The sequence below is a fragment of the Leguminivora glycinivorella genome, chromosome 14 (genome assembly GCF_023078275.1).
Source record: "Leguminivora glycinivorella isolate SPB_JAAS2020 chromosome 14, LegGlyc_1.1, whole genome shotgun sequence".
NCBI lineage: Eukaryota > Metazoa > Arthropoda > Insecta > Lepidoptera > Tortricidae > Leguminivora > Leguminivora glycinivorella.
The window spans coordinates 13,407,814-13,432,673 of record NC_062984.1 but is presented as its reverse complement, the minus strand read 5'-3'; the positions used below and the strand labels follow the sequence as shown (position 1 = coordinate 13,432,673).

The 24,860-nt window shown below is 39.4% G+C and overlaps 1 protein-coding gene across 1 annotated transcript in view; it reads left to right on the top strand.

Moving 5' to 3' along the window:
* The first annotated feature begins 457 nt into the window (after window positions 1–457).
* The window catches only part of LOC125233252, a 103,397-nt gene continuing 78,994 nt past the window's right edge, over window positions 458–24,860 (top strand). The window contains exons 1-8 of the mRNA XM_048139191.1: window positions 458–633; window positions 1,417–1,486; window positions 2,174–2,305; window positions 20,389–20,530; window positions 21,045–21,187; window positions 23,384–23,611; window positions 23,994–24,095; window positions 24,433–24,594. Coding sequence (XP_047995148.1) covers window positions 458–633; window positions 1,417–1,486; window positions 2,174–2,305; window positions 20,389–20,530; window positions 21,045–21,187; window positions 23,384–23,611; window positions 23,994–24,095; window positions 24,433–24,594 — 1,155 coding nt within the window. The remainder of the gene's footprint in view (window positions 634–1,416; window positions 1,487–2,173; window positions 2,306–20,388; window positions 20,531–21,044; window positions 21,188–23,383; window positions 23,612–23,993; window positions 24,096–24,432; window positions 24,595–24,860) is intronic.

The window sequence follows — 24,860 nt, the reverse complement described above, 5'->3', positions numbered from 1 at the left end:
GTTCTAATGGAGGCCTTCACCACCAATATTTTTTATATTTAGGCTAGATTTTAGTAAATTGACTGACATATCAATAAAGTAGTAAATAAAAATCAGCACCGAAATCAGGCACCGAACATCATCCCTGAGAACTGCCCGGAATTTATGTGCGAAATGTCATTTGAGATTTGCCAGTCGCTATTCGGTGTAGGGAAAACATCGTGAGGAAACCGGACTAATTCCAATAAGGTCTAGTTTACCCTTCGGTGGAAGGTCAGATGGCACTCGCTTTCGTAAAAACTAGTACCTACGCCAAATCTTGGGATTAGTTGTCAAAGCGGACCCCAGGCTCCCATGAGCCGTGGCAAAAGCCGGGATAACGCAAGGAGGATGATGAAGTGAGACGAATGAGATGCAAGTTACCTACGCATTTTCCGTGTCATAAGTACTCGTAACGTTTTCTTTCTTACCAATGCAGATGCACAAGTCTAGGCGACTGGTTTTACTCTCACAGCACTTCATATGTCTAGTGCTGTTCTTGCATGGCACGACATGCATTTGGTACTACATTCACCAAGTGAACTTTGACTCGTCCGAACATTATGACCTGGGATATCCGCCGGAAGTTGGAGCTGACCAGCTAAGGTTTAACAAGTAAGTAATGTAAATGATGTACTTATGATGTGTAATGCCAAAAAAATATTTTTGAAAATCCATCTGTCTTGGAATCTTTCAAAAGTCCGTAGATGTTATTTGACCAAATTTTTAAATAATGGCAGCAGCTTCTGCTTTACGCGTTTATTCTCGTCAAAACTTTTTTATTCGGTCCATGAACACAACATTTCTGAGTTCCTATCACTGTAACAGTATGAATTCTGATGGACAGTCACCGAAAAATGGCATGGATGGGCATAAAGAAGTGATGATTTCTGTACCTTGTCGCTTATAATCGTTTGACAATTTCCTATGACATTTCAAACAAGACGTTAATATGATAAGGTACAGAAATCATAACTTCTTTACGTCGGTGACTGGACAGATACAGTCAAGCAACTAACTTTCCACTTCTTACACTGAGAGAAATTTGCATTGTGAATTTAACAAGTTCGACTTGTTGCGGTTTATCCGTTTGAATCAGCCAAACGTATGTTTAAAACAATATGTGTCAGGTCAGGTTGTTTTTATAAAATCGACTTGTTGATTCAAATATATTGCCGATTCAAATGACAAGTAGCTTGTTGTTTGAACCAAAGAGCACGTAAGCGCTATTTTAACCAAAAAACTTGTTGAACGAACATGAAAACTGGTTGTATTTTCTCTCAGTGTACATTTTCACAGCCGTTGTTTATTTGATGCTGTACAAAGTGGAAAATTTATTAAATATTGCCAAAATAGCACAATGAAATAGGTACTAACTGTGGCTTATTTATTTCACAGTTATATGGCTTGCTTCTATTACTGTGCTTGTCGCCTTTTGAATGTTATATTTGGTGATTCTTTTCCTGTTGTAAGTATATTTCAGTTTGAATGTTGCTATGTTACCTACTTACCTATACACATTGTAGATTATAGATTTGCATGACTTTCACAGATATGCCCTAAAAGACCCAATTAGCCTATTAGACATTGAGTTTCGTCAGGCAGTGTATATAGATCTAACTTTTAATAGCACCTAACTTTTTTTTTTACTATTCAAGGTTAGGTGCTATTAAAAGCTAGATCTATCTAGTCGGTTCGTATTAATAAGCACTAAATACTATTAAAATGAAAGATCTACACCTCCGACCGATCGGTCTGGCTCAGTCGGTAGTGACCCTGCCTGCTGAGCCGCGGTCCTGGGTTCGAATCCCGGTAAGGGCATTTATTTGTGTGATGAGCACAGATCCTTCGTCATGGACGTTTTCTATGTATATAAGTATTTGTCTATTATATATTGTATATATCGTTGTCTGAGTACCTACAATACAAGCCTTCTTGAGCTTACCGTGGGGCTCATTCGATCTGTGTAAGAATGTCCTATAACATTCATTTATTTATTTATTGGAACTTATTCCATGCTGACTTTAGTTGTCATTCTTTTTATTTATTATCCAGGACAAAAATTCCCTTTGCAGCAGAAGACTTCAATCAAGTTACTCCACTATTTTTTCTTAGAATTATAAGTAACTTCTTATTAATGTTTCTACTAATATAGCTACCCTTGGAGATGTGGATGACATCCGCCATGATGATAATGGGACACACTATCGTGCGATATCGTTTCATCGGGAAGCTCACTTGGGATTTAGTAGTTGTGAATAGTCGCCGCCTGCTGTTCGTCGACCAAGTAAGATTTCTTTGCGAGTTCGTAAAGGGCAACACTGCTGGGCAAAGGTCTTTAACATAGAATTTAAATTTTTCTGTTACAAAAAAAATACAGACGAATTGAGAACCCTCTTTTGGGGCGGCGCGGCGGTTAAAAATGTATCTTGCTCTTAAAAGTTGTCAATGTTTAATGATTCTTTTTATTGGGTGGGTTTTTATAATTCGATTTGATTCAGATCATTTACAATTGTGCAGACATTCGTGAAAGCTGCAAAGAATATTTAAAATTTCATCTTACAAGAAAGTTAAAATAAGTTGAAAGTTTCTATAGAAATCTTGTCCGTTTTGAACATTCATTCCGATGGGAACTTTTATTGGATAACTGGCTTTTGTTCGCGTGGCTAGGATATTGTGTATTCTTTGTGAGGATAGCTTTTCTTCCGGCAAAAAATTGCTTTTTGTTATGCATATTTGGGATTGGCAAAACTTGTGCCTACGCCGAATCTTGGGATTAGTTGTCAAAGCAGACCCAAGGCTCCCATGAGCCGTGGCAAATGCCGGGATAACGCAAGGAGGATGATGATGATGCAAATTTGGGATTGGACACAAACTAAGTTTTAAGTCGTAGTACCATGACGACTTGATGATAATGACATATCTATGTGTTAAACTACCTTTAGGTTAGAAACACTTTCTATATACAGGGTGTAAACCTAATACGGGCGAACCTCTTAACGGTGGTGAGTATAGGACATAAAAAATGGAATTAGATAACTTTTACTTAAAATTGAAATATTTTTTTTATCCATACAAATTAATTCGGCCCGCAACGTAATGCAAACACACTCGCGTTTAACGCTCGTTGACAGTTGTCATTGATTGTCATCCACAGTTGTCATCGCAACCACGTTTACAGTACATTGCTGCTGGGAATTTTTTCAAAAATTCATTATGGAGTGAAAATTAAGAGTAACTCAAAAACACCTCTTAATTAATGATAACAATATTGAATTATATGCCTGGTTTCATTTAACGCCCTTATTAGGTTTACGCGCTGTATAATGGCAAAGTCTAAATTAATATTTAATGTTACAGTTTCATCACATGCTGGACTATTTACAAAAATCCGGTGCCCCAAGGACGTTGGTCGAGCTCGCCTATACATACAAGATGCAACTCTGGCGCATGAAAGATGGAGTCTTGACGTCCGACCACCTTCAAAAGCTGCCGCTGCCACTGCAGATGGAACTTATATTTGACATTAATATAGCCCACTTTCACGATACTTTGATATTTCGGGATTCACGTAAGATATTTTAGGATTTTGCTTTTGCTTTGAAAATTCGTATTTGTGTAACTACCTACCTTAGAATAGAATAGAATAATAAGTAAGGTATGTCTTCAAGTGTAAGTTCTATGAGTGACACGTCATGGAAGGCAGTAAGGAAACGGGATCCTACGATAGTAAATTAAATGCTGAAGATTTAACCCCGTTGCTTAGAATCAGACATAATATAAAATCCTAGTTAAACTCTTTTTCATTAGCTTACTCAAGCGTATTTCATTATTTCTAATATGAAAGTTGACTACTAATTGCTAACGAATGCAGTATACCTACCTACTTAACCTTTTTGATTTTAAAGTATTTAATATAAAAGCGATAAAGTATAGCGGGACAAATCTAGACTGGGGGACAAATGTAACTGGTCAATTTTTTCCATGTTTTACAATGTTTGCGTTAAGAGTTTTGAATGATTCACGGTTATTTTCATTAGACTTATATTGACCGGGATATAGACCGTGATTACCTTTTTGATTTTTGTCGAGCTCCCGATATTTCGACGCAGTTGCATGCATCATGATCACAGAAAACTGACGAAGGCGGGTGGATGTTAAAGTTGTATAGACAGCGCGCGATCTACCCTCCTTCGCGCGCGTCGGCTGCGTTCACTTTCAGCGTTACCACTGGTCGCGTTCACACTCGATGGTCTGTCCAAACACACTACACTCACAGTGTCACTACGTTTGTTCAATTCTGACTTCACCGGTTTTTTACACAAACAAATCACTGGATTCCATACATTAGATAGTTTGAAGCCATCCTCACGATTGAAATTTTTATATTTGTGAATCTCAATGGCTTCTCTTACCAATCTCGGTATGTAGTGGCGTTCCGTCGAAATTACCTTAGGACTATGCAACTCGATCCAATGATTTGCACCCGACTCAATGAGATGTTGAGCAATAGCAGACTTGCGAGTATCGTTCTTTTTGACTGCAGCAATGTGTTCTCTAATTCTGCAGGCAATAGTGCGCTTGGTCTGCCCTATGTAAGAACTGCCACAACTGCACTCAACTTTGTACACACCAGGTTTTTCCAGAGGAAAATTGTCCTTAGGTGACCGCAAGAACTGTGCAATTTTCCTGTGTGGGGTGAAGATAGTTTTTACAGAGTACATACACACCAGACACACACAGATCGTTACTTGCATGCGAGCTCACACCATCATCCCAGACAGTTAAACTCGGTCGTAACATCACTAACCAATCGAGCACACGCTTTGTGTGACTCCTCTCATCGTGTACAGGAGCTGAACCATGTTCAGAGAGTCCTGAGGAGAAATGGTTACCGAGTTAACGTTAATAAACGGGATGCAAAACCCAAGCACCTCACTCATCGCGTAGAGAGACAACCAGCGTTTATGCCGTACGTAAAGGGAGTGACAGATAAGATCTCTAAAATACTAAACAATTACTCTGTAAAAACTATCTTCACCCCATACAGGAAAATTGCACATTTCTTGCGGTCACCTAAGGACAATTTTCCTCTGGAAAAACCTGGTGTGTACAAAGTTGAGTGCAGTTGTGGCAGTTCTTACATAGGGCAGACCAAGCGCACTATTGCCTGCAGAATTAGAGAACACATTGCTGCAGTCAAAAAGAACGATACTCGCAAGTCTGCTATTGCTCAACATCTCATTGAGTCGGGTGCAAATCATTGGATCGAGTTGCATAGTCCTAAGGTAATTTCGACGGAACGCCACTACATACCGAGATTGGTAAGAGAAGCCATTGAGATTCACAAATATAAAAATTTTAATCGTGAGGATGGCTTCAAACTATCTAATGTATGGAATCCAGTGATTTGTTTGTGTAAAAAACCGGTGAAGTCAGAATTGAACAAACGTAGTGACACTGTGAGTGTAGTGTGTTTGGACAGACCATCGAGTGTGAACGCGACCTGTGGTAACGCTGAAAGTGAACGCAGCCGACGCGCGCGAAGGAGGGTAGATCGCGCGCTGAAATATCGGGAGCTCGACAAAAATCAAAAAGGTAATCACGGTCTATATCCCGGTCAATATAAGTCTAATGTTTGCGTTATTAAATAGAGTGTCCACCGGTTATACATATATGGTAAGCGTCTTCAGTGGATACATGTAGAACTCAACATCATAGTGTAATAATGGAAAAAGCGGATCAGTTACAATTGCCACCCAGTCGAGATTTGCCCCGCTGTTCCTTATACTATTTCCCTGACAGAACACAAAGTAATATTCACTGTCCTACTTCATTATCCTGTAGCTGAAGCATTCCTGCGCCAGATCTCGTTACTCATGCGCCACGAGATCTTCATGGCGGGCCAGCACATCTGGAACCAGGGTGTGGTGAAGAATGGCATGATCTGCCTGAAGAAGGGCGTTGTGGAGATGCTGTCTGATGAGGACAATGAGAGCCCAATGATTGCTTTTGCGGAAGGAACGGTGAATTAAATTTTTCCCCTCACTAGCTCGGAAATACGTGTTTTGTCCTTTAATACCAGCGGGTAAAAACGCATTTTATCCACTAGTGGGTAAAGTAATTTGACCTTGAATAAAGTCAAATTAAATGCTTTAAAATGGATAAAAGTAGGTGAATCTAGTAATAAAGATGATTTACCACCTGTGGAACTACTGGAAGCAGTGATAAACGCATTTTTTGCGTTGTAGTTTCCTCGCTATAGTGAGGGGAAAAGTTTTGTGTTACACTCGGGTGCAAATGTATTTTACTTCTCGTGTGTTAAAAAACTCGCAAGTTCAGGATTCTATTCTCGAACCACTCGCTTCGCTCGTGGTTCAACTATAGAATCCTTTCACTTGCTCGTTTTTAATTCCACACTCGGCGTTAAAATACAACTTTGCCCCCTTGTATAACAAATAACTATTGTTAATTATTATTATGACGAAAGGGAACAGACCGTGCGACATCATTTCTCATACTATAAACCCAGTCATTTCTCCCCTGGGTAACGTAGCCGAATGCACAAACTATTATGATAGTATCCTTATCGCTATCTCTATTGCTCTTCTGAGAGAAACGGCTGGCGTAGCCGAATGACAATCGTCGACGCCAGACGACGATAGAAATGAAGTCTGGCTCTGTCGCGCCAATACGCAAAAGCGATAGAGATAAATAGCTATCACAGACCAACCCCTATAGACATCCATTACAAGACGACTCGCGGTCGCCAGCCTTCCTAGTATTTGCACTGATATGAGCGCGGGCGCTCGCCGTGCCCGATCAGTATCGACCAAGTAACAGACCCGAAAGCAGCGCGTGTTTTTCGCACTAAAAAATTGGAAAAGGGTATTTTGATGCCTTAAAGATGTCCACCTGTAGTGTGAAATGGTGTGGAAAGGTAACAAGAAGCTCAAATTTAAAAACAGACGGCATTACATTCCACAAATAAGTCATATTTATAATTTATTCAGAGCCGGCATAGGTCAACTTACATTGGCCACTTACGCATCAGTAGAGGGACAGTCATACTTCTGTCCCTTTTCATCTGGCGCGACTGCCCGCCGTCCTTGAAACGGCCAATCACAGCGCGCTTAACACATTCCCCGCCCGCTCCTCGCACCCCAAACACTGGTGACTCGTATCGCGAACAAGATATACAAGCTTGCTACTCTATAGGAGGTTCTCTGTGATAGCTACTAAACAGATATTATCGATGTGCATTCGGCTACACACAGAGACTGCGTTTGGATTGGCGTCTAGCGTCAACGATTCAGCTAGGCCGGCTGGGATAATAACATAATAACCTAACCACAAAATTAGTAGACCGATTTTCATGAAACATGGCTAAGAACACTCCCGACTTACTCAGCTTTCAGAAAAAAAAAACTAAATCCAAATCGGTTCATCCGTTTGGGAGCTACGATGCCACAGACAGACACACACACAGACAATTTATCGCCTAACTTTGATCATCGTATTATTATGGGGGATTTCAATACGTGTCTCATAAAAAACGATCACCGGTCTCGCAAGCTTAACTCACTGGCATCCTCCCTAAATTTTGAAATCTTACCCCTCGGCCCCACTCACTTTCTACATAATGGTCCTCCCTCCCAACTTGATTTAATTCTTACTTCTTCCGCTGAAATAGTGGCACGGCATGGACAATTTAACGCACCAGCCTTCTCTAATCACGACCTTATTTTCGCTTCTTTCAAAATTCGTCCCCCCAAAAAGCGTCATAAAATAGTGCTGCGCCGAAACCTTCTAGACGTTGACATACAGGCTCTCCAAGATGACCTGCGCATGGCTGATTGGTCAGCCTTACAGTTGGCTGATGATGTTGACGTAAAACTGGGGACTTTCAACGACGTATTGCTCGCGATCTTTGATAAGCACGCTCCTCTAAAGCCTACTCGAGTCAAGTACTACCCCGCGCCATGGCTTACAGATGAGATTAAGGCCCTCATGGCGAAGCGGAATCGTGCTCGCGTCAGACTCCGAAATGATCCTTCGTGTGCTAATCAGAGTGCTTACATGACCTTACGCAACCGTTGTAATAAGGCATGTAGAGATGCAAGACGTCGGTATATACACCAGGCAATTGATGACTGTCCCCCCACAAAGCTGTGGAAATTTCTCAAATCTCTTGGGGTGGGCAAAACTCAGCAAGATCCGGTGGGTGGCCTTGACTTAGATGCCATTAATCGACATTTCAGTTCTTCTCCGGTCGAACTTGACTCTTCAGTTAAGCAACGAACTCTCTCCCTTCTAGCCAGTGTTCCTCGACCCGATTCGTCTCTGTTTCAGTTCCGCCCTATTGAACCACAGGAGGTTCTTGCTATTCTGCGAACCATCAAAACTAAAGCCGTCGGAGAAGATGGGTTCAGACTGGCCATGATCATGTTAGTAGCGGATATGCACCACCTGGCCGGCCGAGATCATCAATTTCTCTTTTGCTTCTGGCTCCTTTCCCTCATCTTGGAAACTTGCTAACGTCATCCCGCTACCAAAGGTCTCTAGTCCGACTTCTTTCTCCCAGTACCGCCCAATCTCTATTCTCCCAATTCTCTCTAAAGTAATTGAACACTATGCCAACAGACTTCTCTCTTCGTTTCTTAACAGACATAATCTCTTTAATCCCTTTCAATCTGGCTTTCGCCCAGGGCATAGTACTGTTTCGGCATTAGTTAAGGTTACTGACGACTTCCGCCTCAACATAGAAAACAAAGAGGTTACAGCTCTGGTTCTCTTAGATTTCAGCAGTGCCTTTAACTCCGTGGATTTTGATATTCTTCTGGCTATTCTTCCTAATTATAACCTATCTCCTTTAACTCTTTCTTGGTTTCGTGACTATCTACTTGGAAGACGCCAACGGGTCATGGTCGATGACACAGTCTCCTCCTGGTGCGATCTGTCAGCGGGGGTGCCGCAGGGCGCTGTGCTATCTCCTTTACTTTTTTCGTTGTTTATCGATGGGATCACGAAGTCTCTTGCTTCGTCTTATCATCTCTATGCAGATGACCTGCAAATCTACTCAGCGGCAAGCATAGACAATTTAGATTTTTTAATAAGCCGAATCAACCGGGATCTCGACTCTATTTGTTCTTGGGCAGCTTCTTTTGGCCTTATGGTTAATGCGAAGAAGTCGCAAGCGATTTTGATTGGGAGTCCTCATTTCATCTCCAAGTTGTCTGAAGTGACAGTGCCTGAAATTTTCTTCGATGGAACACTCATTCCTTTCTCTTCTACCGTCAGGAACTTAGGCATTGTCATTGATCAGACTCTCTCGTGGGCACCCCATGTGACTGAAATTAACAGGCGACTCTTTGCCTCTCTTCACTCGCTTCGACGTCTCCAAAGCTTCCTTCCGTTCCGTACAAAGGTTGTCCTTGCGCAGTCGCTTTTGATTCCACTTCTGGATTATGCGGATATCGCATTTTTGGACCTTACCGAGGAGCTACTTGACAAGCTCGAACGTTTGCAGAATGTGTGCATCAGATACATTTTTAATTTAAGAAAATTTTACCACATCTCTCATTTCCGCTCCCAGCTGGAGTGGCTGCCCATCCGTCGCCGTAGAGACATGCACGTGGTTTCTCTCCTGTATAATGTTTTATTTTCTCCTACTTCCCCTCCCTATCTTTCAGAACGATTTAAATACTTGGCTGACGGTAGCGGGCACCGGCTCCGTTCCAGTGTGAATCTCACTTTGAGTATCACGCCCCACAAACATAGGTCCTATAATAAATCGTTTACAATCTACGCAGTTAAATTGTGGAACTCCTTGCCTTTATCTCTTCGACAGTGTCAGTCGGTCGCGTCGCTGAAGGCTAATCTAAAAAAGCTTTGGCTCTCTGATGAAGACTAAGGTATTGGATGTATGCGGTTTTGTAGTTGTAGTTTTTATTATGTAAATTTATATATTTAATTTATATATTATATATTTATGTTATTTGCTATTTGTATAGTTGTATATTATGTATTTATTCGTATATATTGCATGTTAGTGTAAGTTATAATTTATTATTACCTAGAATCCGTTTCCTGCGCCGTTTGTACTGTATGCCTACCATCTCCAATTCTCCCTCAATTGCTCAAAGGTTAACTGGAAGAGATCCCTTAAAGGGATAAGTTCGCCTTTGTACTTATAATAAGCTCTTTTTCCTGTGTGTTGTATTTTTTCTGGTACAATAAAGTGTTTTACTACTACTACTACTACAGACAAACAGACAGACAGACAGACAGACAGACAGACAGACACGTCAAACTTATAACACCCCTTCGTTTTTGCGTCGGGGGTTAAAAATCTAGCGCTGGACATGCGACTGCCCAACAGATGATGGACTTAAGAATGCATGTGGCTTCGAGGACACAGTCGAACACTGATACTTTAACCTTAACATTATTAAAAATATTTTAAGGACAATGAGAGCCCGATGATAGCCTTCGCGAAAGGAACGGTAAATGCAATTTCATTCAGTAATTCATTTAATGCAATTTTATTACGACGAAAGGGGACCGGCCACGCGAATTCGCCTCTTCATAGAAAGCTATTAGCTGTTGTATTTTTATTTTTTAACCCCCGACGCAAAAACGACGGGGTGTTATAAGTTTGACGTGTCTGTCTGTCTGTTTGTCTGTCTGTGTATGTGTCGGTCTGTGGCACCGTAGCTCCCGAACGGGTGAACCGATTTCGATTTAGTTTTTTTTGTTTGAAAGCTGAGTTAGTCGGGAGTGTTCTTAGCCATGTTTCATGAAAATCGGTCCACTATGTCGCGGTCTAAATTAAGTTCTGTGTTAAACCCGGTTGAGCAAACCGGTTTTTGAAATTCGAACTATGAAATAATCTCGATTTGTCGGGTTTTACCTCCATCCCTTCGATATGGGCTTTCAAATATGTAGTAGAATTAGTTAAGCTTGATTCCACTCGCTGTTGCACTGGTTTAGTTAGCCGGGGAGGCTTACTATAAGCTGCTGGCTGTACGATAAAATACCTACAACTAGGTATTGCGTGTGACTTCATCTGCGTAGAATTTATAATTTGGATAGCGCATGATACTTATAACATTATACCTAGGCAATAAGGCCAATAAGAATTGAATCTTAGCAGAACCGATACAACTAACAGGATCTGCCTTATTTCTGTTATTTTTGAATTGGAAGTAACATAATTTTCCACCTATTTAGGGATGAATTCCGAGATATCCAGTGTCCTTCTGAACGATCTCTTACCAAAATTAATCTTTACTTAACATATAATACAATATGTATACTTAGTAGTCTACATTCAGGTAAGAGGTAATATTATGTATATATGTGAGCAATTCCCGTTAAGTTTGTACATTTGGATCACCGATTTTGATAAAAATTGGTAGGCTCATAGAGTCCATCATGATGCTGAGCAAGATCCACTAGGTTTCCCAAAATGTCCTATGTAGTTTGTATGAAATGTTCCTTTTTTGTTACCAGATTTCTATACATTTCCGGTAATAAAAAAGGAAAGTTTCATACAATCAACCTAGGACATTTTGGGAAACCTAGTGGATCTTCATTAGCATCGTGGACTCTTATCAGCCTACCAATTTTTATCCAAATCGGAGACGTGATCCAAATGTACAAACTTATCGGGAATTGCTCATAAATATAATATTTGAAACAAAACAAATGACTGATGGATGAACTCTAATCGATTCTTCTGAACGGAATGTTCAAAATTTTAATGTAATTAAAGTACCTATGGGTTATAGTGCTTGTAAAGTAATAATAGGCTACTTGACCCTTTTTCAAAGTATGTCTTATATTATTAATTACTGTCTAATTAAACGAAAAAAATAGTACCATATTTTATTACGACTTAAAAAGCCGCAAAAAATTATTTAAAGTTTACTTTTACGTGATCAGGCAAAAACAACATCAGCCATATTAATCTATAGAATATCTATGACATGACGTCACTATATTTAGAAAAAATATTTCACATTGTCACACCCAGTCACACCCGTCAACGACTATGAATTCTAATACAATAGAGGTTGCTTCTATGGAGATCAGATTACTACCTATAATTTCCATAGTTGATCTGAATTATGTGACGTCACTCAATTGGCCAACACCGTTTTCGGAGTCCATAATTAAAAAAAAACATACACAGGGCAATTGTGTGGTAGGGCCCAGCACAGCGGATATCGTCTCCGCTCGAATCTAGAGCAGAGCCCAACTGGGGTAGTACCTCCGCTTTACAGAAGACCGCAGCCAAATAGCACTAGACCCTACTCATAGTGTTGTGTTCCTGTCGGTGAGTAAGGCTGCCAGAGCTCAACGAGGGTGCGGTGTGCTGATGACGGGAGGTCTTACTGAACTAACTTGTTCCGTTTATTGTCCTTTGAGTCGTCGGCAACCCGAACCCTCCTTGGAACTTGTACACTCCTTTTTGCTGTGTACTTAACACAGCAAAAGGGAATGTACAAGTTTCTAATGGGGTGGCAACGCGCATGTGACACTGTTTGAGTTGCAGGCGTCCATAGGTTACGGTGACCGCTTTACATCAGGCGGGCCGTATACTTGTTTGCCACCGACGTAGTATAAAAAAGAAACACATCTTTAATTAAAGATACGCAGTCATCACGCACTTTTAATGCCCGCAAGCTATAAATATTGATTTCTGAAGTCAAATACTACAGAAAACAATAACTTGATGTGCTAAATTCGATACGAGTCTAGTAGCCTAGCCATTGCCTATCGCTCCTAAGCATGTTATAGGGAACATATGATATGGATGTAGATAAAATATTAAACATTTACAACTCCCTCTGTGATCTCCGCTCTCCATTAGAGTAAATCTCTAGAGCTTACCAATCCCTGGAAAAAAGTTTTTATTGAAAAAATGTTTAACACATTTTTTCTCTGTTTTGGCAGATTTTATTTATTTATTAATACCTGTATTTTTACATTCGATTCTTATTCTTTTTTTAGATGGTACAGTAACGTAATATACCCAGTTGTAAAAATAGAACTTCTAAGTAAAGAATATGCCAACAAGTAGGTAAACGATAATTTCCAATAGGCTATTAGGCTAATTAGGCTGCCACAATAAATGATTGTCTTCTGTAATATTTGACAAACAAAAGCAATATTTATAGATTTTGGGTATTAAAAGTGTATGATGACTACGTATTTTCGATTAAAAATGTGTGTATTTTTTTATTTCGGTCACCGAAAACGCTGTCAGCGATGTAGTGCCTTTATCGAATTCGAACTTACCTACTTCATATCAAAACAATCACTGACATAATTTTTATGCCTCATACTTAAAAGTCAGAAAATGTTGTTTTCGAATATAATGATCTGCACAGATAATCTTTAGATTAACATGACCGTGTTGTTTTCGCCTGATTACGTTAAAGTATACTTTAAAAATATTTTTTATTAATATTTGTTTGAGACCCAGAAACAGTTTTCTAAAATTTAGTTATTTAATGTGAGTTTATAATTTGATTATTAAATTGTACTCTGGTTCTGAGAAGGTTAATTACATCAATTTAGTTAATTTTCTCTCATGGTACTTAACAATAAGTAGGTAATTTAAGTAAAGTGAGTAATCTCTTCACTGTCGCTATGAATAAAACAGTATTCCGTTTCCAATACAATTTTAAAACATGAACTTCGTATAACGTAATCAAATACGATTTATGATTGGAATTTTTTTTGATTTCCCAGGTTCTTGGAGAGTTGAGTTTGTTCTACTCGATCCCGGCCAAAGTTACCGTCACAGCTGCTACGTACGTGGAGCTACAGGCAAGTTTTAGGTTTTCAACTTTTCCACTTAATTACCTGAAATGGGTTATTGCTAGAGAAACTTATATCACTTTAACTTAACAAAAATACATTCCTACTTGCATTTATAAGCGATTTGGTCCGGTGGCTAAGGGGCAAGGGGTGTAACTCTTGGTCCAGATCGTACCTGGTCCAACAGATCTCATTGGCTATTCAACGTGGTAACGCGGCCGGTGTGATGGGGACATTTGAACCAGCACGGGAAGCATGGTCGCGCGATAGACGATAAAATAGCAGGCCGTCCCTATCACACTATTTGTAAGTGCGATAGGGACGGCCTGATATTTTATCGTCTATCGCGCGACCATGCTTCCCGTGCAGGTACGATTCGGGCGGTTTTACTTAGCATAAAGTTATTATTTTACATATGACGAAGTCTGTTGCGGATATCATCATTGGTTTGTTTGACGAAGCGTGTTGTTGATTTGGATTTGTGGCCACCTGACGAAGCCTGCGTTGCGGATGACTTTTCAAATGAGAATAGTGTTAAGTAGGTACTGTTTTATTTTAATGTTGGAATTGTAATTTTTGTATATTTGACCCTAATAAATATTTTAGTTATTTACATTTACGCAACTATGGGAACAAATCAAATAATTTTAAGAAATATTTTGATTTGCGTTTTTGAAGTACTATATATAAATTAAAAATCGAAACAAGATGTCGTATATTAGGCCACCTCGCCACCTCGTCACGGTGGCGAGGTGGCCTAGGGGTTCATGGCGTTAGCCCGGATTGCTAAAGACGCCGGTTCGAATCCGGCCTTCACCACTGGTGGTGCTCGTCGTTTTTTCTTTAATATAATATGACATCTTGTTTCGATTTTCATTTACATTTACATTGAAAAAAGTTGAGGCTATCACAGTCTAAAGTGTCCGTGACACTGCCGACCGTGGCATGTGAAAGTGGAGTGCAAAGGATGCGTTATACTCAATAGACAAATCTCGTAATACAACCGTGATAGTTCCGTAAAAAAATCACGAATAAGGGACGGATAACATTTATGACGTTGGTGATAAAAAGCTAAAGGATAATACGCATTTTTTAAACATTGATTACTACAGTGTTTAAACACCCTGTAAGTTCCACTTGCACCAACCACTTATTCGTATTCGTATAATAATGGCTTTCTGCTACCAGGGCACTTTGCCAATGTCAAGTAAATTACAGAGATATTTACAGTATAAGTAGTTTTTTTGCGAACGAGGCCTTCGCGATGCACTGGAGGATAGCTGGAGCAGCAGTACAACTACAAAGCATGATGGCGGCCGGGACCACGAACTACCGAGTGATGTCCGTAGAATTGGTTATTCATATCTCCAAAAAAATTCTTCATTAAATGCACTCTTTGCGCGCTCTATACATTAAACAGCAGAATGCAAAAATAAAAAAATATATCGGAAGACGATCCGCCATGTTCCACGGGTCAAACGAAAGTCCATCCACCAACCACGTAACTTAGGGTTGGTGGGTGGTGGATGGTGGGTTAACCCTCAATTTTCGTTGGTGCAAGTGGCCCTTAGTGTGATAATTTAATGAAAAGCCATTGAACAGGTTTTACTTAGTATCTCTTAACTGTAATTGGTCAGCAATACCTACATGTAGTTACTTTATGAGTTTTTACATTGATGCCTGGAGCTTTTTAAATTGTGGTTAAACTGTTGAGTTTTCTTGTTCAAAGCTATAATAATATTAAGAATATGAGACGATACTACTACAATTTTGCCATTACCATTTGCCACTTCTACATTTTCTTGTCATACTGTAACTTTGATAGTTTTCGCATCTTTATAAGCGCATTGTAATATGCTTACCTACTTGAAAAAGCATTTTTCTACTCCCGTAGTGTTATTTGTCATTTACAGTGTCGTGCATAGATCTTGAAAACCCTGCATAAAAAATGACAGCTGGGGGCCGGCGCCCCGAGCACCCACGCATACGTTACAGTTCTTAAAGCATTGTTAGGAAGTCTTTAAGGGATATAGCGTGGGTGCGTGGACCGCCGGCCGGGGCTGGCGGCGGCGCGGGGGAGTGAGAGCGACAGGGTGAGTTCAGGAATAGAGAGAAGGCCTTTGCGTCAAAATACAGGAAACCGTGCGAATATCACGAAATTATTCTAGAAAACGATTAAAAAGTAAGTGCATGGTCGTAGAAAAAGTATTGTATGCAACAAAGTATGCACGCGCGTAGTAACGTTACAACAATGCGTTGCCACGGTTACAGATGCAAACAATGCGTTTTAAATTTTTTCGTTACTGTGCGCATGTGTGGGAAGCCGGCGGGGCTGGCTTTGTGGAATAGACTTTTATGTAGGGTTTTAAAGATCTTTGCACGACCTTGTAAATGACGAATAAAAGTTCGGCAGTAGAAAAATATACTTATTTTTATTTACGGCATTACCATACATATCATTCTGGGATTGTTTAATCTGTAATTGCCCATCCTTCATGCAGGGAAGTCAAATTTAGCTATCAATATTTCATGATAATATTTTATGAATAACCATTAAAATATCGGCTGCATTGAATTTTTAAGCCATCCTCGGTGTGGAGATTAATAACGGCTTCTGTTAATGATGGCCAATTTCATTTTCTGATTTCATAACGGTATTGTTAAAGCTCTCAATTTTATTTTACTGAAGTAAATTTATGGAAAATATTTTATAAATGGCTTTTACACAAAAGCAAACGATTAATATTTCATGTGGTTAGTTATGTACTTGCGCTTTTAATTATGTAAATATACGTTTAATGTTATTGAAGCATTATATTGATGTTTTAAGGAAGGAAAGGTTTTACACTTACGGAACAATGATGCAACGTTTATACTTTATTTTCAAGTTACAGGATTTTTTTTTTAAGTTGACGCAAAATAGATCTGTATATCTTATTTGTTAATTCTGCTCACTTTGTAACCCTATATCGACATAAAGTTCGTCTGCTAACACTACAACGTCGGAATGCAATTCATATGTTCGTTTATATAGCCGATAGCTCATACTGACTAGCTCGCGGTGGGACCAGTGCCTATAGAAGTTGCAGTAGTTCCACTGTATCGGCCCCTACATCCAACATAAAACTATTATAAAGAATGAATGACTCGAACGAAATGCGATGCTTCTAATACGTTTGAAAACGCTGAGAAAGCGATTTTCTGTCTGACGATATTTCATTACTTGGCTTTGATGATATTGTATATTTTCGAACGTTACGGATTTGATAGAAATACAAGCCGTAAAAGTCATTTTGCAAAGGATTCTCGTGGAATACACCTAATATGGTATATTTGAATGTGCATCATTTGTTTTTCTTTCATTAGGTGTTGAGGAGAACTGACTTCATGCGCGCTTTATCTGAACAGCCAGCTTTATTGTACGAAATTCGCGACAAGATAGAGCGACGGCTCCGTAGTGCGAGGACGAAGCAAGTAAGGCGGTCTTCACATTTTACCTAGATAACAGTAAAAATTACCACCACACATGAAACAGTAAATTGGCACGATTTTGAAAGATTCGTTAATGAAATGAAATGAAATGAAATATTTATTTTCCAAGTAGGCATATTACAATGCGCTTATGAACGTCAAATAAAACTACGCCGGCTCTAACCCTACGCCTCAGCCTCGAGAAGATTTCAGTCCCCCCTCAGTTGGAGGAGGGTATCCACTATGGGACCGGCAAGAAACTCGGCGGGCCACTTCTTTTCAAAACATTACATCTTATATTTAACATGCATTAAAAAAAAAAACAAGATACAATTTAATAAGCAAAAGTATTCATAAAAAAAAATTAACACAAGAAATTATACAAAGTACAAAGCTATTATGATTATTAATAAGAGATGTTAGAGATGTATAGAGTCTCTAAGTGTCAAAGTACATCTAAAAAAATTATACATGAAGAAAAAAACCGAATAACTAAAATAACTTTAGAGTTGTAAAAGACTCTTGTTGTCTTAAGCAAAGGAAAAAAAAATATATGTATACTTAATCTACTTTTTTCCTTGGAGATGTATATGGTCTCCAAGAGTCAGAAAGAAAAATAAACAAACAAGGACCGAACAGAGTGCCTCAACGTAATCTCATTCAAAATTAATGTTACATAGAATAGCATAGCCCCTATTAGCTGAAACAGACCGGTCTTCACAAACAGCACCCGTTCACGAATATGGCGCGCATCTCAGCCATCGCCTCCCTCAACCTTCATTCGGGAAGGTGGCGACCCGATCAACGACGTCACCGTAAGCAAAGACTTTTTAGCGAGCATGACATGTTCAAGCTGTCCGGGCTGTATTAAATATTCCAATAATAAGTGAATACGGTATACCTAGATGTAAGACACAACATTCCGTGCTTGTATGTTACATAGTTTAAATTGACTTAATTGAAAACAAGATCTTGGGAGATGTAAAAGGTCCCCACAGTCAATTATAATTAATGGGATATAATAAAAAATAAAAATTTGGAGGTGTAAAGGTTCTCCAAGTGTCAAAAGAACTAGAAATAGAAAAAAAAATGCGTATGAAATACAAATTTCACGTCAAGAGACTGTTAAGCTAGCAATCTCCAACTAATTCTACAGAATACATAACTAGTATGTACTCAACAAGTCAATATATATATATACCAAATTATAATTATACAATAATAAGGATCAATAATTTAAACAGCCAGTAGCAACAGCGCCTTAAGCATGACACAATGTCTCCCCGGGACACTGCTAGCAAAACTATGACAGATTTTGAGCCTGGATAGTCGGCCATGGTGTAGTATCTCCCAGGTAATCATCAATTTTGTAGTACCCCTTTTTGAGAAGTGCACTTTTTATGTACTTCTTGAATGAAGTAAAGGGCAGATCCCATGCCTCTAAGGGTACCTTATTATAAAATGTTACACAGTTTCCCAGGAACGATTTCTTCACTTTCTGTAGACGAAACTTGGAAACCGCTAGCTTATGTTTGTTCCGTGTATTATAACTATGAATATCTGACAGTTTCTTAAAGGACTCTATATTCTTATGAGTATACATTATCACATCTAGTATGTATTGTGAAGCTACTGTAAGGATGTCTATCTCCTTAAAGCGTTCCTTCAGTGAGTCACGTGACGCCATGTTGTAGATAGATCGTATTGCCCGTTTCTGGAGAACGAAGATGGTTTGAATATCTGCTGCTTTTCCCCAGGCCAATATGCCGTAAGACATAACACTATGAAAGTAACTGAAATAAACTAGGCGAGCTGTCTCCACATCAGTTAATTGCCTAATTCTCCTTACGGCATACGCGGCAGAGCTCAACCTTTTTGCTAGGGCAGATATATGAGGACCCCATTGCAGATTGCAATCTAAAGTAAGACCAAGAAAGAGCGTATTCTCGACAAGGTCCAGGTTTTCGCCATTCAGCGTGATGGTAGTATCTGTCTTCCTTACATTGGGTAAAGAGAATTTAACACATTTCGTCTTCTTGGCATTAAGGAGCAAGTTATTTGCTGTAAACCATTCTAGTACCTCCTTCAAAGTTTCATTCACATGGCTATAGTCACTCAGTTGCCTATCAACTTTGAAAATTAGTGAAGTATCATCAGCAAATAAGACTATCTCACATTTGTTCTTTACAAGACATGGCAAATCATTTATATACACAAGGAAAAGAAAAGGTCCCAGAATAGAACCCTGTGGTACTCCAAGCTTTACAGTTGTACCGTTAGATTCAGTACCATTTACAACCACTTTCTGGGTTCTTTCGTTTAAGTAAGATTCAACAAGCTGTAAAGCTTTAGAGGATAGACCGTAGTGCTTCAGCTTGTGTAGTAGTGTGTCGTGCTCCACACAATCGAAAGCTTTGGAGAGATCGCAGAAAATACCGATAGCATCTAACGAGAGTTCGCAGGCATCGTATATGTGCTTGATTAGCACAGAGGCAGCATCTGTCGTCGAACGACCTCGTGTAAAACCAAATTGCTGATGCTGAAGTAATCCATTCGTGTTAAAATGTCGAAGCAACTGGTTCAATATAATTTTCTCAAACACTTTGCTGAGAACGGGAAGTATGGAAATTGGTCTAAAATTTCCAAGGTCATCCTTGCTGCCTGATTTAAACAGAGTTACTATATAACTACGATAACAAATTGAACAATGGAGTTTATTTACAAGTACAGTCGTCCAAAAATGTGGTTTACCACCCTACGGTTGAGGTTCGTTTGAACGTCATGAGGCAAGGTCGATTTCCGCTTGCAATAATATTATGTCAGTGACAATTGCTCTCTCTCTATATATGATACTTACGTCATGCCATATGTCATCAACCTTATCGATCGTTAGAGCTCGCAAAAACTTTTGTCAAAAGTGGTAAACCACTTTCATGGCCGACTGTACGTAATCATGGAATAAATGTACTTAGGATAACTTTTTAAATCAAAATATTAGATAAATGTGACAAAACCAATGAATTAGATTACTGTGAAGAACGGAAGTTTAATTTTTTTATATATCTTCAGGATGCAATAGACGCGTATGAAAAAAACGATTCTCGACAAATCAGGACGCGGTACAGACCGATGAAAGTGCTCAAAAATCGCCTAGCGGGTATAGAAGACGAGGATCCTACGTTCGTGGACGATTCACACATGTATTACAGAGGTAAGAAAAAGGCTGGAAAATGTTTATTTTCTCTCCATGGAGTTTTAGTATTGTAGCAACTCTCCATACAAAGACTCCAGACTCCATACGATCTCGTTTGTCGCCTTTCATGTTTTCCTAATAAAACATTGATACATTAAGTGGATTCCTATATTTTTTTGTTATTTACGCCTTCACTAATCTCTGCGTCTATATTTGGATAAAACTTTTTTAGTAGTAATATTTATTTTTCAATATACCTATTAATGATCTATAGGCACTGGTCCCACCGCGAGCTAGTAAACTATGAGCTATCGGCTATAAAAACGAACAAAAGATAATCACTCTCGTGTAAATAAAAGAGACACGGCGATGTTTATAGTTACTCGCCCAGCGGTGAGCTATCAATATAGCCGTGTCTCTTTTATTTGCACGGGAGTGCTTATCTTTTGTTCGTTTTTATAGCCGATAGCTCATAGCTTACTAGCTCGCGGTGGGACCAGTGCCATAAACATGTGTTAAAAACCTTTCGTAGACTCTAAAAACGTACGTCGGCCGAAATTTACTGAGGAGTTCCTAGAACTGTATCAGATGTCCCCGAAAGTGACCAGCATCAAGGCTCCAAGGATTTGTCTCAGGGCATCATTCCCTTGGATATTAGAACCTGATACTGATTTTGTAAGTAACAAACCAGGTATCATTTCTGTTACCTGGTAATATGTTTTCTGAAAAAACCGGCCAAGAGCGTGTCGGGCCACGCTCAGTGTAGGGTTCCGTAGTTTTCCGTATTTTTCTCAAAAACTACTGAACCTATCAAGTTCAAAACAATTTTCCTAGAAAACCTTTATAATGTTCTACTTTTGTATTTTTTTTCATATTTTTTAAACATATGGTTCAAAAGTTAGAGGGGGGGGGCGCACTTTTTTTTTTTAGCAGCGATTATTTCCGAAAATATTAATAATATCAAAAAACGATCTTAGTAAACCCTTATTAATTTTTTAATACCTATCCAACAATATATCACATGTTGGGGTTAGAATGAAAAAAAATATCAGCCCCCACTTTACATGTAGGGGGGGGTACCCTAATAAAACGTTTTTTTCCATTTTTTATTTTTGCACTTTGTTGGCGTGATTAATATACATATTGGTAATAAATTTCAGCTTTCTACGGTTACTGAGATTATCCGCGGACGGACGGACGGACGGACGGACGGACAGACAGACATGGCGAAACTATAAGGGTTCCTAGTTGACTACGGAACCCTAAAAAAGGGAGGAGCGTGCTTCTCTAAGACAGGAATGGCGTCGTACGGTTCACTAAAGTATTGGCCTTTTTGAGACACGGCGTTTAGAAAACCTTGACGCAAAACGTCATTCCCGGAAGACCAGTCCAAAGCCGTCCTGCACTTACACGTATAACACAGCTGGCCAGCTATATTCTGCTCCGTGTAATCGCACGTTTAAAACCAAGTTCGATTTTGCGAGTCATTTAAGAGCCCACCAAAACCAAAACTCAGACAACATGGACTAACAAGGAGTCGCCATGATCATTTCTGATAAATATAATTAGGATGTAAACCGTCCATTACCCCTCCAGCCCCTGTCTGTGTGACTGGACAGTTGGACACCCTATAATATAAAAAAAAAATATACTATTTAAAAATAGTAGCAGAACTGATATAGTGCCCTACTGGAGTTTATAACAAACAACACATCTTTGTTACAGTCTATTTGAACGAGTATATATCAATTTTACGTCACATACTTAGAAATCAGAGTAACGTCTTCGGGACATTTCAGATGCGCATGTTGAATATCATCCACTTCCTCATGATCCTGTACTTATGCACCATGGTGCCCTACTCGAACATCATTCAGCCCTCGCAGTCCGACGTAGAGAAGGTTCTCAACACTGTGATCACCACCGGCCTGGTTCTGAACATCTACATTCAGCTCACTACTGCCATTTATGATAAGGTTTGTCAGCTGTTAACTTATAAGATTCACGACTCACTACAACATTGAATGTTACATCAGTGATGTAACATCACCATCATGATTTTAGCCAGTAGTCGCAAAGGTCTCTTTATGTACATCGCTTACCCCGGGTTGGTGTCATCTATAATTATGTAATTCTCGATTTTCCGTATGTCGTTCACCCAATGATTGTCAAACCTCCAATCCGTCAACTATGTTGTGCGGGACATGTTGCCGGAGAGGAGGAATAAGTATGTAAGCACCTGTCTGACAACATGTCCCGACCATTTAGGCTTGATATGACGTGAAATGTTTAGTAAAGTGACTGCTATTTTTGCCGATTTGCATTTGTGTCGCTTAACTTCAAAACTGGGTAAATCCATTCTGCTATAAGGTTGATTATGTTTCAGATCATATTATGTTTTTTATATATTCAACCTTAAAGCAGAATGGATTTACCCAGGTTTGAAGTTAAGCGACACATTTAGCAAACCAGTGAAAACTGTTCATGTGTACCAAAGACATATAACATACATGTAACTCCGTATTATAGACGGATAAAGTCTAAGAAAAAAACGTACCTCAAAGCCCTAGAGAAAAAGGTACGGTGTCCTAGATGGCGTTACACCTTTGGGAAATGCTCGGCTAGATGGCGCTAATATTAATATTTGACATTTGAACACATATCAAGCTAACAATATGGGCCAAATTGTCAAAACTGAGGTTCAAAAGTTTTAAGCCTGTGTTGAGAGATGGCAGTGCACTGTGATTACACATTTTACTTTGACAGTAACTCTCTATAATACTCGATCCTCTTTGATGTGTACATTTTGATTCAGACCATGTAATTTTGATGTCATAAGAAGCGAAAAATAAATAGTGCTCTCGTTTTCAGAATGTAATAAGAGATACAGTAAAGGATATATCGGAGGTAAAAATGGCAACGATTGGTTTCTACTTAGACATATTGTCAGTGTTCCCTTTCTACATTTTCACGGACACGCTGGACCCACAAGGGAGTTCAATGGCCAACCAAGTGGCGGCACTCTTTCCCGTGCTGCAAGTGTGGCATATTTGGGAGTATATGGACAAATTGGAAAGAAATTTCAAAAGTAATGTCAGGGTATGTCTAAATTTTGTGAAATGATTTAAGGCAGAGTCCATTAGGTTGGTTCATGTTTTATAAGAAACAACGAATTCACTGCGGGACCTGAGAAATTGTATGATGGTGAACGCGCATACCTTCATTGCTGACAGTGAATATTATTCTTAATCTTCTATGCAGACGAAGTCGTGGTCAAATGCTATTAGTCCGAATTTGACCATTTGGAATTCCACAGGTACTTAATAAAATGCATTGTCATACATTGACACTATCTCAAAGCGATTTTGCGGTTGTAAGTAGTACACAATTCTATTACTCGGATTTTTGTTACTTTCCGACTAAGGTAATTTTCTAGAGGTACGAAGTTGCTAATTATACCTATACATATTAATGTTTTCAGATGGTTTGCCTTCTGAAGTTCGCTCTAATGTTTTGCATATTCTGTTACTGGTCTGGTTGCTTTTTATGCTTGATCTCCTGTCCCAATCAATTATGCCGACCGGTAAGTTTAATACTTACTGTTTCAAATTTTAACGTCTATTATTTTTTTATGTCTTTCCCATCACGGAACAATGGCGTTCCGGGCCTTTGGGAGGCGTGCGCGGGATAAAAAACCGTACGCCTGCCTGATAAAACGGTATCCAATTATATTTTCCGCAGACGATGACTCGTCCCCACAAGATGGGCCCCCACACAAAGCGTAATGTCTGTTATTATTATGGTACCTAACGGTATTTGTAAATTAAGTCACTCGCAGTCACTTCTAAAAATAATACGTTTTGTAAAATAAAAAAATCTCACATATATTTGTTAATTCTTTTACTTTGATTTGCATTTAGAACTCATGGGTAAAGCATCTGATATATTGGGAGACGAAGGTGTTCTCAACTATGAACGCCAAGCATGAGAAACCGATGGTGTCGTCTCTGATGTTCGGCTCCGCAGCCTTCACCGGTTCCGGCATAGCCGACATTGCCCCAGGAGTCGCTGATCTGTTTGTGGTGAGTAGTTCTGATACACAGGGACCTATGTGGTATCAATTTTGAAAGCGTGACATGAAACACCGATGCACGACGTGTCGTTTACGTTCGACCCCATGGTTTTCAGCGACGCTGAGGCCCTGATATATCGGACATAGCCGCAGGGGTTACTGATGCGTTTGTGATTGGTCAGTTCAGTCGCTTGGCTACGCAGTCAAAATCACAATTGCTACTTATTACTTCGACAACGAAAAGCTTAGTGTCTCTCTATACCTATTAGTCTGACA